Below are 15,682 nucleotides of genomic sequence, written 5' to 3' on the forward strand. Positions count from 1 at the left end.
AAGAGTTGTATTCGGTACAGGTGGTGAAAGGTCCACTTTAACACATTCAATAAACTCTTGCAGCAATCCTTAAAGGGGTTTTCCCATCTCCCTGTTTCAGCAGTTTGCCTGTTGTCTCTTCTTCTCATTTCCTATATCCCCCACCCCCAGCTTTCTGAACAGAACCCTAAGAAGTATCACAATACTTATGCAGATCAGATAATATGCACATTCTTGTACAGAACAGACTCAGCGTTATCTGTGTGTTTACATAAAGAGAGTGTTATCTGTGTGTTTACATAAAGAGATAACAGACTTGGCTTTATCAGCAAACTGCAATTAGCTGAACTGATTGTCCTGCAGCAGAGCACTTGTCCTATCTCCAAGGTAACGCCATGTAAACAATGGGAGGAATAAGTTCACATAGCAGGCAAACAAAGCAGCATTTCTAAAGCAATATATTTAGGAAAAGTCATCAATTTACATAAGCTACCAGTATAGATAAGATCCTTGAGATGGGAATACCCCTTTAAAGGAGTTTTCTGAGGAAGATATTGATGACCTATTCTTATTTTTCAGCTCATCCCTATTCACTTGACCTATGAACATGATGACACCTTTGAAGCAGAAGCTAGAATTAGTGGAGCAGCCCCTATTGCAGAATGCAGGCACCATGTTGAATCTGACAGGCTTCCTTCGGGGAATATGCAAATCTGTTTCCCAAGATGTAATTAGGAAAATAGTGCCTCTGTAACTCTTTAACACCATGCATGACTTTTTCAATAAGCCTAATAACATGATGCGGTGTTATTGCCAAACCAGTATATCCATTCCAAAAGGGAACAGAATCCAAGCTGTGGACAGCGCTGTTTCAATCTTGTTGGATCTCATCAGCACAGCTTAGAGAAACTGGTTTGGTTGGGTGAGAGACTTTAGACCAGGGTCAGTGGATAATAACACTCCGTGTGGAGTTGTATGGAGACTTACAAAGCCATTTTCGCTCCACTAAGGGATTATGGGGAATATGCAAATCTCCCTTTGATAATTGCCAGAAAGCTCATCCGCCCAGCAACTATTGAACAAAATCTATTGAAAGTGAATGTTGTTAATGTTTAATAGTCTTTTAATGTGTATAAATTACCCAATATTACATGCAAATAACAATAGAGGAACGAAATCCGATTTAGGGCACGGTAAAATGTCTCATGGCAAGCGCTGTATTGTGCCCCTGTTTTCAGCAGGTGCCCTGTGCATTAACTAATACATCTCATGTGTATTCAAGTATCTATTATGGGAATAACAACAATTGTTAACTTTCTAAGGGATATACAGCTCAGTACAATGCACTGATCAGGGCGGTATAATTATTCCTTTGTTCTCCTACAGATATTTCCTGCTCCATTGTTTGCGGTCGTATCAAAAGGATAAACACAAAACTTCAATTGCTATTGACAAATATTACATTATAAAAATGTTCCGGCTTTCCTGTACGTGGCAGCCTCCTGACCCTTCTGTGTGACTTCAATGATATGGATAAATCGAGACGAGAAATGTAGGACTGGGTCGGAAAAGGACAACCACTGTTTGTAATGTCTCCTCGGAAGGCAGAGAAATGTTTCCGGATATGTCATAAATGACAATCCGAAGTTTCCCTACATATGATGGCCCATTTTCTCCCCATAGGAGGCACGTTTAACTTCTACCATTTGCGCAATACGATATTCTCACCTGCTGGTATTTTCTACTCTACTCATTTAATGGGTCAAGTTATTGGCTTATTAGTGGCAACCACCTATTGTTATCCGGCGCCATGAAAGTGACTGACGGAGATGAGTTCAGAGATAAGGAATGAGTATCAGGGCCGAGGAATCTGTCTAGTCCTATCCTACATAGCGAGAAAAAAATCAGCTCTCCGATGCCGCCGCTATGGAGGAGCACCGGCAAGATAAAAGATTGCTTTATGACCGTAAGAGGTAATAGCATGCAAACAGCAAAGACTCTGAGACACGAGCGTACACTACATTTACATATCAGGAGGAACACATTGACATATTCACGGAATAAATAACAGTATGCCTAATGCCTTGTAAATAATAGAAACCGTATTAATATAATATAAGAAAAAAACGCAAATTCTGCTTAGCGATTTGTAAGTTATACGGCTGAAGTGGCCGACACTACATATCCTGCTTGTACATAGTACATCTATCTACTAACACAGGTATCCACCTGTCTTGGACCTACACCCTATAGACATGGTGCTATAATATGCAGTGACTGATGGACACAGACACCGACGGCCAGCTATAGATTGCGTTCCTGGTAACAACTGAAGTGCAAAAAAAACAAAAAGAACCAGATAGGCTACTACAGATTATCTCTATTGAAGCTCCTCTGCTGCCCTTGCTACCTGTATGCCAATTCCCATGAAAGCCAAAAGCTGGACCTCATAAACCCCTTTTTGACTCTGCCTTCCGTGACTTTTCCTTGACCAGCAGATGGGTGCTGAATTTCCACCTGACCCTTCCATACACATATATGGCTGCCAATAGGGAGAGGGGATTAGGATGCCAGATACCATAGACAGTGGCTAATCATCCCTAAGAAGAAAGGCATTGGTCATGTAAAAGTCAACATGTCCATTCCATTTCCCCCCCCAACATGATCTGTCAGGTGAAAGCCACATCCAAGAGTCATAGAATTGTCCAAATCAGTGGCTGACATGTATGGGAACCAATCTGTGACATTTCAAGTTGTCAAGTTAACTCTAGGGTTCAGCTGACCTTGAGATTTCAGGATTGATTTAAAATCCGATTTCCGATCATTTTCCAGTCAACCCCAATACCAATCGCGATCGTGAAATTTGCTCAATCGCCGATTGGAATCCGATCTTTTCCCATCCCGATCGCTCAACCCTAGTCAATGCTCCTCTATGGGAAAAGTCACTTTTAGGGTTGAGTCGATCTTGAGATTTCAAAATCCAATTTCGGATCATTTTCCAGCCAATCCTGATTGTGAAATTTGCTCGATCACCGATCGGAATCCGATCTTTTCCGATCCTGATCGCTCAACCCTAGTTAACTCCTATATATTGCAGCTGGTACGGTGCAACTATATTGCCGCACTACACAGATAATACAGGAAGAAATATGGAAAGCAATAAAATTGACATATCTGTAACATTTAAAAAATAACATCTAGAGATGAGTGAACACTGTTCGGATCAGCCGTTCCGAACAGAACGCTCCCATAGAAATGAATGGAAGCACCTGGCACGTACACTTTACCAGCGGCCGGTCGCTTCCATTCATTTCTATGGGAGTGTGCTGTTCGGAACGGCTGATCCGAACAGTGTTCGCTCATCTCTAATAACATCAATTATTTCTCTCGATAAGACATTATCAAAAAGGAAAACTCAAGGAATTACGGTGACAAGAATTAACTGAAAGAGGACCTTTCACCACCTCCACCAAATGCAGCTCTTTGCTTTAGTAGTTGCTGCTCCACTGGAATTGTTTCTCTAGCCCCCACCATTCCTGAGAAACCTTTTTTTTAGTTTTAGTACCCAGTATCAAAATTGGGCTCTCAACTGTCATGTGGGTGGTGCTAGGCTGGATCAGACAGGTATATACCACCCACTTGACAGTAAAGAGCCTAATTAGCCTAAACTAACATTACCAATTGCTCAGGAACGGCGTGGGCTAGAGAGAAGATTGCAACAGCGTCAGAATCGTTGCAGCAGTGCCATTTGAATGACCCAAAGAGTTGATTTTGTTGGACTTGGGAAAGGTCCCCTTTAACCGGACACTAAACACCAGGACGTGAATACCTTTTTCCGGTGGCTCGTCATAGGTGTTGTAGCCGGAGGATAACTCAGTGGCCGGTGCCGGTTGTTGTACACCCCAATGATAATTATTTTCATCCTGTGACTGCACGGGTTGAGGATCTGTATATTGAGGTACCCAGCTGTTGTCACAGACCGGTTCTGTATAGTGTGAATAAGGTTCTGGATCATGGTCTTGACTTATTTGCTGAACTTCCTTCACAGGGGAAACTGCTGCAGAATAAGATGAAGGAATGCATTACAATGAAGTACAAGTTTAATGACTTGAATAAACTAGAGAAAGGAGCTGTAAAGAGTGAGACAAGAAGAGTAGCGGCAATTTACATTTATTTACATTATTTATGGGACTATTATGTTGCCGCTATTATCTTCCTACTGACTGGTACATTGGGTGATAATAGCGGGGTTTATATAGTGGGACCATGGTAATAAGCTATTCTACAAGGACCGTTCCATATAAAAGAGGTTTATCAAAGTGGACGATCCCTTGAACCACTTGGAGACCGCTGAACAGAAACCTAATCCACTTAAAAAAGTAGTTATCCGCGGACCCCATAGACTATAATGGGGTCCGTTGACTTTCCGCTCAGTTTCCACCCGTAAAGGGTGAATAATGCAGAGAGAAAAACACTGCTTGGAAGGGGAACAGAATCCCCGAACGGAGTTCCAGCACTAGTGTGAACCCAGTCTTACTTTGAACCATTTCTTCTACCTGCCTAACACTTTTGCACCGTACTGTACTTATTATTTTATGTATTATTATTCCATAGTCAGCAGACAAGTGTTACTTACTGTTCGCCTCTCTGTTATTTCCATGGTCCTCGCAGGCTACAGGAGTAATTTCATCCGATGTACAATTCACCTAATATGAAATTAAAAATGTAACTGCAATATTTGCAATAGAAAATATCATCATCCGGTTCTCATAATACATTATACAACAAAAACACCGGAGACTATTTCTATTAAATGAGATGTTCAGTGTACATGGATAATACACACAGTGATGTCACAGTACAGGGATAATACACACAGTGATGTCACAGTACAGGGATAATACACACAGTGATGTCACAGTACAGAGATAATACACACAGTGATGTCACAGTACAGAGATAATACACACAGTGATGTCACAGTACAGGGATAATACACACAGTGATGTCACAGTACAGGGATAATACACACAGTGATGTCACAGTACAGAGATAATACACACAGTGATGTCACAGTACAGGGATAATACACACAGTGATGTCACAGTACAGGGATAATACACACAGTGATGTCACAGTACAGGGATAATACACACAGTGATGTCACAGTACAGGATAATACACACAGTGATGTCACAGTACAGGGATAATACACACAGTGATGTCACAGTACAGGGATAATACACACAGTGATGTCACAGTACAGAGATAATACACACAGTGATGTCACAGTACAGGGATAATACACACAGTGATGTCACAGTACAGAGATAATACACACAGTGATGTCACAGTACAGGATAATACACACAGTGATGTCACAGTACAGGATAATACACACAGTGATGTCACAGTACAGGATAATACACACAGTGATGTCACAGTACAGGATAATACACACAGTGATGTCACAGTACAGTGATAATACACACAGTGATGTCACAGTACAGGATAATACACACAGTGATGTCACAGTACAGTGATAATACACACAGTGATGTCACAGTACAGAGATAATACACACAGTGATGTCACAGTACAGAGATAATACACACAGTGATGTCACAGTACAGGGATAATACACACAGTGATGTCACAGTACAGAGATAATACACACAGTGATGTCACAGTACAGGATAATACACCCAGTGATGTCACAGTACAGGATAATACACACAGTGATGTCACAGTACAGGGATAATACACACAGTGATGTGACAGTACAGAGATAATACACACAGTGATGTGACAGTACAGAGATAATACACACAGTGATGTCACAGTACAGGATAATACACACAGTGATGTCACAGTACAGGATAATACACACAGTGATGTCACAGTACAGGATAATACACACAGTGATGTCACAGTACAGTGATAATACACACAGTGATGTCACAGTACAGGATAATACACACAGTGATGTCACAGTACAGTGATAATATACACAGTGATGTCACAGTACAGAGATAATACACACAGTGATGTCACAGTACAGGGATAATACACACAGTGATGTCACAGTACAGGATAATACACACAGTGATGTCACAGTACAGGGATAATACACACAGTGATGTCACAGTACAGGGATAATACACAAAGTGATGGCACAGTACAGAGATAATACACACAGTGATGTCACAGTACAGGATAATACACACAGTGATGTCACAGTACAGGGATAATACACACAGTGATGTCACAGTACAGGGATAATACACAAAGTGATGGCACAGTACAGGGATAATACACACAGTGATGTCACAGCACAGGGATAATACACACAGTGATGTCACAGTACAGGGATAATACACAAAGTGATGGCACAGTACAGAGATAATACACACAGTGATGTCACAGCACAGGGATAATACACACAGTGATGTCACAGTACAGAGATAATACACACAGTGATGTCACAGTACAGGATAATACACACAGTGATGTCACAGTACAGGGATAATACACAAAGTCATGGCACAGTACAGAGATAATACACACAGTGATGTCACAGCACAGGGATAATACACACAGTGATGTCACAGTACAGAGATAATACACACAGTGATGTCACAGTACAGAGATAATAAACACAGTGATGTCACAGTACAGGGATAATACACACGGTGATGTCACAGTACAGGATAATACACACGGTGATGTCACAGTACAGCGATAATACACACAGTGATGTCACAGTACAGGGATAATACACACAGTGATGTCACAGTACAGGGATAATACACACGGTGATGTCACAGTACAGAGATAATACACACAGTGATGTCACAGTACAGAGATAATACACACAGTGATGTCACAGTACAGGGATAATACACACAGTGATGTCACAGTACAGGGATAATACACAAAGTGATGTCACAGTACAGAGATAATACACACAGTGATGTCACAGTACAGGGATAATACACAAAGTGATGGCACAGTACAGAGATAGATAGATACATAGATAGATAGATAGATAGATAGATAGATAGATAGATAGATAGATAGATAGATAGAGTTTTACAGTGTATCAAATACCATAAACTAAAAGATAAACTGGGCATTTTATTCTGTACTTTATCTCGGGATAGGAAAGTAGCGTTGTCTATAAGGTCATATTGAATTATTACCAATGAGTAGCATACAGAGCTTAGGAAAAGTTTACACAAGGCAACATGAATGATAATTTTTGAGAGAGAGAGAAAAAAAAGAAGGAAAGAAAGAAAGAAAGAAAGAAAGAAAGAAAGAAAGAAAGAAAGAAAGAAAGAAAGAAAGAAAGAAAGAAAGAAAGAAAAAGAAAGCTGTCCCTATAAAACTTCTCTAGAAAGCTGATGTTGTACATGTCATTTTTTCTGCCACATGCAAATTGCAATTAAAAAACAGTCCTAAAATACCTTAGGATGGTAAAACGCTAAAAACAAACAAAAATATAAAAATAGTTAATAAGAAATTGAAGATGGAAACAAATAAAACAAAAATTCCCTGCGAATGTCCGCTACACCCCCACCATAAAAAAATATCTATATATGTGTATCTATAAATATGATGTTTTTCTTGCGTAACTATGCTATGATTTTAATTAGCCCATCTTATACGGCTACAAATAATCCAAAATCTCCTCGTCTTTCCGAGAAAATCGTTTAAAAAGAGTTCAGATGTAGTTTAATTAGACGGCGAGCGGCGCTTTATAGAAACAAAGTGTAAGCACGGTATAATGCTCGTTCCGCGTGTAGAAGCACAAACATCTCATTCAATTGTTCCAGATGAGACTCAGAACAAATCCTCTGTAAGACTTTCAATATAGCCGTGTAGCTGTGGCGGCCTCAGCAGATACGGCTTCACCTAGTGTCCCTGAGCTTCCTGTCAGAGGCCCTTTTATGCTTCTGTAATTGCTTGATTCCGAAACCACGGAAAGTCTGCGATACGGCGTGCCAATTACAAGCACTTCCTCTCAGCTCCGGGGGACCCCTGGCCCTTGCACAATCACAGGTTTTTATAGCTGGGAACATAACCATAGAGAATAGGACACGGGGGAAGAAAAAAAAAAAATCAAAAAGATTTTTCGATTTTACAAAACAGACGTGTATTTTGGTGGGTGAGATGCGCAAAAGGTGGTGAGAATATGAAAAAAAAAAAAATAGGAACCGCGTGTATATTTTTTCTCCTAAGTTGCCTGACATTCTCGGAGCCATTTACAGCGTCTGCAGGAAAACTGCATAAACCGAGACCACTAATGGCCGCATTGCACTAGAACCCATAGTCATCAGCATTAATCTCTGCCAGCGGGATCTTCTTGTATTTAACAAGCCGTCATGGCGTACAGTCGTCTTTACAGCTTTCCGGTGTATTGTGAGACGCCGCGTTCTGTGATTAACATATGACACAAACTACAAGGAGCCATCTTTTATTAGCTTTGACTGTCAGCTCACCCGCCTTAGATTTATAATTGGGCTGCTCATAGTATACACTGCGCCCGTCCACATCCCCAGATTAAAGCCCTGACCCAATACCAATGGAGAGGGTGCAGGGCGAAATGTGCGGTAAATTGGAATTTATACATTTCAAAGTCTTTCCTGCAGGAGTCATACCTGGTGGTAAGAGGACGTGACATTATGTAAGCAGGAGTGCTTTAGAATACCTTATGTATGTTATTACATGCTTTATTACTCATAATTACAAAACTATATGAAAAAATCCGAAAGCGTCCTAACCCTTAAAGGGATTTGTCACTACTCCGAGTTTAAAATATGCAAATCTATTCTCCAGGATGTAATTAGGAGAACAGTGCACTCTGTAAGCCGCCCTCTAGAGGGCAGCATCCTTAACATCATGCATGACTCAGTTAAAAAGTCTGTTTAATCATGATGCGGATTTAATTGCCAAACTAGTATTTCTATTCCAAAAGGAACAGATTCCCAGCTATGGACAGCGCTGTTTCGGCCTATTGGGCCTCTTCAGCACAGCGCAGGGATACTGATTTGGCAGAGTGAGAGACTATAGACCAGGGTCAGGGGATAATCGTACACATCAGGGAGAGTGTGACTACATAGGCAGTACGGAGACTTACAAGTCATTCCTGCTCCGCTAGTGATTCTGGGTAAAAAAAATATGCAAATCTATACTCCGAGTATGTCTGTTTTACTATATACTTGTATTGTACACACACTTGTTTTAGAGTTCTGTATTCTTCTTAGAAGTCTATGAATAAATTGACAACAGGGTGTTACCAGTAGGGGGCGTGTCCCTGCAGTGCCTGATACCATCTAATCAGTCTTAGCGTATGTTCACACAGAGGAATTTGGTGTTGAATTTGAGGCCAATTCTGCTTAAAAATCAACTTTCGCCTGAAATTATCCTCCATCCATTGTCAGATGCTGATTTTTCATCTAGTGGATTTTTCAGGTAGCGGAAAAATCAGCATCATGCTTGATCTTCAGACAGACCCTGACTGATAAGTCCTATTGAATAGAAAGCAGAAAAAATACTGCCTGAGGGTCAATGCACACAGAGCTTTTTGACGAGGATTCTGAAACTGAGAGTCAGTGCATACTGAGTTTTTTGGTGCTGATTTTGACGCTGAATCCACCTCAAAATCCGCCTCACGATAAAGTCCTATGTAATCCACTAGTTTTTTTTTCCGCTCATGTTTTTTTTTCCACTAGCAGAAAAAAGAAGCGAGCTGACCTTTCTTCAGGCGGATCCCGCCTGAAAAAAACCAACGGTTTTTCAAGGTCCATACACTGCGCTGGAGGAAAAAAAAAACGCTAAAAACTAAAAAACGCCACAAAAAAAAACGCTTCAAAAACCACTTCAAAAAACATTTTGAAGCATATTTTTTTCCTCGCCAAAAAACTCTGTGTGCATTGACCCTGACAGGTCCAGTTTTTGATGCGGAATTTGGACAAGTGGAAAACTCAGATTCAAATTCCTGAAGATGAATGTTCAGCTAGGAAAATTTTCTCCGTGTGAACTACCTCTTAGGGACATCTCTTTGACAAGGGGAATGGACTCACCCAATTATCAATTTATTCATACAATGAATAGAGATACTCCATGGGCCATTTCCATTACACTACCACTGAGGGACCAAATATGGATAGTATTTTGGCTGAGCGGTTGACACTGTTGTCTTGTGACCTGAGTTCGAATCTGATAGGGGAATTACTTTCAGAGCCCCATTGGGGACACGGAGTGATACAATTTCTGGATAGCAATGCATATATCTATAAGCAATATGAATGAATAAATAACCATGGTCCCGATAGCCCATAGACCATGTATTGGTCTAATATACATATAGACAGATACAGATATATAGATATACATAGGAGTGATATCTATACAGTGCTGTGAAAAGGAATTTGCCCCTTACAGATTTCTTTTGTTTTTATTTCATTTTTTGTCATACTTTCCAGATTATCGAAAAACAAATTTCAATTTCAGACAAAGATAACCCGGTGAATACAAAATGCAGTTTTACATTACTTTCATTTATTAAAGAAAAAAGCTCTTCAAACCAACCTGGCCCTATGCAAAAAATTAATTTCCCCTAAACCTAATAACTGGTTGTGCCCCCCTGCAATCGAGTGTTTGTGATAACTGCAATGAGTCTTTCACATCTCGGTGGAGGAATTTTGGCCAACTCTTCTTTGCAGAATTGCTTTTATTCAGCCACATTGGAGGGCTTTCGAGCATGAACGGCCTGTGTAAGGTCCTTCCGAGCATCTCAACTAGATTTAAGTCCAGACTTTGACTTGGTCACTCCAAAACCTTCATTATATTTTTTTTTTTCAGCCATTCAGAAGTTGACTTGCTGGTGTCCTTCATATCATTGTCCTGCTGCAGAACCCAAGTATGTTTCAGTTTAGGGCACACACTGATGGTCGGACATTCTTCATCAGGATTTTCTGGTAGAGAGCAGAAGTCATGGTTCCATCAATTATGGCAAGTTGTCCATGACCTGAACCACAAAGCAATGCCAGCTACCAACCACCATGTTTGACTATCGGTCTGAAATGCTGTTAGTTTTACGCAAGACGTAACTTCCAAACTTCCAAAAAGTTCCACTTTTTTCTCTTCAGTCCACAGAATATTTTCATCAAAGTCTTGGGGATCATGAATATGTTTTTTTGGCAAATGTGAGATGGGTCTTGGTACTATTTTTGGTCAGCAGTGGTCTTCGCCTTGGAACTCTTCCATGGATACCATGTTTGCCCTGTCTGTTTCTTATTGTTGAATAATGAACACTGACCTAAGTCATCTATCTTGGAGTAATTTTGGTAGCTCGGCCAGTCCTGGGAAGGTCCACCACTGCTCCTTGTTTTCTTCATTTGTGAATAATAGCTCTTACTGTGGCTCGCTGGAGTCCCAAAGACTTAGAAATGGCTTTGTAACCTTTTTTAGACTGATAAATGTCGATGACTTTGTTTCTTACTCTAGGTTCACACCTGGGCTTGGGTTTCCTTCTTGGGGACCACTTGTAGGCCCGATAAATGGAAACCCAATCTGCTTAATAACCAGTTACCCGCGGACCCCATAGGACTTTTCTCTCTGCATTGTTCAAGCAGAATGGGGAACAGAATCCCTGAGCACTCACCGAGAATAGATGTGAACCCAACCTTATCTGTAAGCCTAGTTCAGACAGCATATAACTAGTGATGAGCAAATAGTATTCGAAACTATAGTTTCGAATACCATGCTCCATAGGAATGAATAGAAGTGGCCGGCGCTTAACCCCTTGCTGAATACAATTCGAATCAACTCTACTAACCCATGGATGACATTTGGTACCTGTAAACTGTCTTGCCTATGCATAAAACGTTGCCCACAGGTTGACCTGCATTTTTCACGAGGGTACGTTCCTTTTAATTTTCCTTCCATGACAATGGCCGTAGTGTGTGTCTAGATACTTGACTGTTCATTTATTCACAATCCGGCCCCTGAGCACATTATATAGGTCTCCTCCTTTATCAATAGGACAAGCTCTTTGTTCCTCCTTCTACCATTGCTATGAAAGGATTTAATTTGACATTATTCTCTGCAACCAGGAATATCAGATGCAATTGTTGTTGTCACCGGGATTCCTCATGACTAAATTAGTCTTATTATATTTCAAGTGCTTGCCTTCAGTGTTACACTGTTGAAATGTTGAATGGTATACTTGGCCACACGGTATTCAAGTTGGTCGCAGCCTCTGTGATACTTTGCACTTTTATAACCTCTTTTTAATGTAATGTATTCTTCGGGAACATTTTATGCATATTCGACAAGAGAATGTGGTCATTCATTTATTTCAGAATATACAGAATCAGTGGACGGACCCCGAGAAAGCCAAAAAGTTCAGATTATGGAACAATTGCTTCCTTGAAATAAAAAGTAACATGGAAGTGCTAGGGTTTAGAGATGAGCGAACACTGTTTGGAACAGCCGTTCCGAACAGCATGCTCCCATAGAAATGAATGGATGTAGCCGGCACGTGGGGAAAGTCGGCAAAGTGTACGTGCCAACTGCTTCCATTCATTTCTATGGGTGCGTGCTGTTCGGAACGGCTGATCCGAACAGTGTTCGCTCATCTCTACTTGGGTTGTCTCCTTGAGTCCATATTGATATTTTTGGCCTAGTGCTCTGGTGTCTAGCCTCTTCATGTCCAGCTATTGCAAAAAATAGCCAACCAGTTTTGCAAAATCTAGAGAGCCACAGATTGTAAACCACTGGTCTAATGGATGCCAAATCGGGACAACTAAAGGTTACCATTGGTCTGACTCCCGGTCTGAATGTCTACCTAATATGTCTGGTACCATTCAGGATTCAGGTGATGGGAATGAGCTACTGAGCATGTGCGACCACCAGTAATGAGCACATGAAGTGGTCGCTATGAGAGGGAATCATAAGAACACCAGGGCGTGCCATAATATGGATACAACAGCTATATCTAGATACAGGATTTTTTGTTAATGCAAAATTGGTACAATCTGTAACAGAAAAGTTAATATTTATTCACAGGACGATCCATTTATTTGGCTTGTGACTTATCCCCTAGGACGTGCAGAGCTCAAGAACCTCTAAGTGCGACGAGACAAGTGATAGAGAGAAGACAGAAAATCTGCAAGTTATTGATCAGTAAATATGATCCATCTTGGGATATCTCTATACTTCTTCAATGGTGATCATGTATGAGAGCCCCTTGGAATATCCCTCCTATCTATCCACATAGTAAGCTATACAACCAAAGAGAAAGTTACACAAGGTATTGGAGTTGGGTGAAAAACCCATCAAAGTCCAATTAGCTGTTAAATCACTTTGGTGCTGATCTGCATATACTGAAACAGTAACAATAAATCAGTATTATATTAAAGTGTTGGGATTTTAGTACCAGCAATATGCTGTAACGTGAATAATAGCCTTTATTTATGGCCAGTTCCTCTTCGTATCTCTTTGCTGAAATCAGACTCTTGGTCTCATGTTTGTGCCAAGCAAGTGTTCAGCGTAATCTATTAATCATCTATATACAACCACCCTTTATAGGGACAGTCCTTAGGTAGGCAAAGATAATAGGAACAACAATGAGGGAGATATCATAGAGCAATGAACAAACAGTAACTGAACAGTAACTATGCCTGAAGAAGAGGCCTAGAAGCCTCAAAAGCTTGCAATCTATCATCATTTTAGTTAGCCTTATAAACTACTGAAGACTCTCAATTTTTTTTTCTATTTTATGTAGATTGTGAGCCCCACATAGAGCTCACAATGTACATTTTTCCCCTATCAGTATGTCTTTTTGGAATATGGGATGGAAATCCATGCAAACATGGGGAGAACATACAAACTCCTTGCAGATGTTTTTGTTGCCCTTGGTGGGATTTGAACATCAGGACCCAGTGCTGCAAGGCTGCAGTGCTAACCACTGAACCACCGTGTGGCCCCCGACTCTCAATTTTTTATAAACAGTAACTCACTTAACTTGTCCATACATCCTCAATAACTCATTCAGCTGACCTAACTATTCCCCCCGACCTTCCACACATGAAGACTTGGTTTGGCTGGGCATGTATGTGTCGTCAATAGAGGGAGAGGCGTAAGTTACTACCAGACACCTCCCCTGGAAACAAAGACATCAGGCCATGAAATTTTACATGTCTGATATTTTGTCATGACAGAACTGGGAGGCCTCCATACCCATAAGACAGTTAACCAGTCCTGACGAAGTCAGCAGCTTGGCCCACCAGTCTATCCTTATAACCCAGCATCCTACCCCAACCAGGGGTGAACCTGCCCTTTTCGCCGCCTGAGGTGGACGACAGAAAGCCGCCCCCACCCCAGGAGGAGGGGGCGGAGCGGAGGGGGTGGGGCGAAGCGAAGGGGGCAGGGCTTAGCAGCATTCGCAGGCACGGAGAGGACCTGCTCTGCTCCAGCGGCCTCCCCAATCCACCGCTCAGTGCTAAGCCAGTCCAGGACAGCTTGTCCTGGACTGGCTTAGGAGGAAAAATGCCGTCCTCTCTGGGGCCCTGGCATAGCGCCGCCTGAAGCAGTCGCTTCAGGTCGCCTCATGGGAGGTGCGGCACTGACCCCAACCCTACTGATACAAAGGTTACCATCATGTAGGGGCTCACTTACAAAATGAGCGATATTTCGGTAATGGAGGCAACAATTCACAAGGGGGAACTCCATTTGATTCAGGTGACCCTAACCTATCAATCTGTGGGATGATATGGTGGGTTCTGGCGGAAGACTCTCTTTAGGAGTACAGGAACCTTTAGTCTACAGTAATATTCTCCATAAATGATCGCCTATCCTCAAGATATTCTTTACATTCAATGTACATATAAGGGCAGCTCTAAGTGCCCTTAAAATTGTTACATAAAAAACCCACAACCCTAACCTGTGCATATCATACATCAGGTGGTCAGCCAATGTCATGGATGTCAATATGGTAGATCCGTTTATAAGGCGGTTCTGTTGTGTGTCATGACCTCTCTCGTCTTGATGGAGACATCTTGTCGTCTTGGTGAAGGGCCACCTTAGATCTGCTTATAAGCCAGGTGATTCTTCAGAGTAGTCACAGACCACAAGGTATAACAAGAATCTCTACAGCCCGGTATTGTTTCCTAGTAAAGATTTATTCACTTGATGCCATAACTTTAACCTTTATCTCCGATGTTTACCTGTAACTGAAAGAAAAGAGCACGAAGTTGGACAAGCCAAGATGGTTCTTGATTCTGTTCGGGCTCAGATTGTTCTAGGAGCTGGGGGTCGGAGTATCTCAAGCGCTCTGCCAACTAAAATAAGAAAATATACAAAAGTGAGAATACACAACATACTAGAGGTTACAAATCTAGGGTATGACAAATAGAGTCATTCCACTGATGAGCAAACTACGCCATGGTGAAGAACTTCAGGATAAGTCCTTAGCTGAAAGAGGACCTGTCACCGGTATTGTCACCCTGAGCATTTTAGCATTTTCTTTTTCCAAATCTGTTCAGCCATTCCAAAGATATAAGCCCTTTTAGTGTTGTTGGCCTTGTATCTTTGGAATAGCTGAACAGATTTTGATAAGGAAAACACCAAAAAGCTCAGGGTGACATAGGATGTATGTCATTGGGCTTTACAGCCTTGGGGACAGGTCCTCTGTAAA

At 41.3% G+C, this 15,682-nt stretch overlaps 1 protein-coding gene across 1 annotated transcript in view; it reads right to left on the reverse strand.

Moving 5' to 3' along the window:
* SEC16B (SEC16 homolog B, endoplasmic reticulum export factor) overlaps positions 1-15,682 on the reverse strand; it is a 144,123-nt gene that overhangs the window by 66,451 nt on the left and 61,990 nt on the right. Inside the window, exons 18-20 of the mRNA XM_075287463.1 lie at positions 15,213-15,326; positions 4,616-4,685; positions 3,809-4,036 (exon numbers count right to left, since the gene is read on the reverse strand). Coding sequence (XP_075143564.1) covers positions 3,809-4,036; positions 4,616-4,685; positions 15,213-15,326 — 412 coding nt within the window. The remainder of the gene's footprint in view (positions 1-3,808; positions 4,037-4,615; positions 4,686-15,212; positions 15,327-15,682) is intronic.

Source organism: Leptodactylus fuscus, chromosome 9 (assembly GCF_031893055.1).
Source record: "Leptodactylus fuscus isolate aLepFus1 chromosome 9, aLepFus1.hap2, whole genome shotgun sequence".
Lineage (NCBI taxonomy): Eukaryota > Metazoa > Chordata > Amphibia > Anura > Leptodactylidae > Leptodactylus > Leptodactylus fuscus.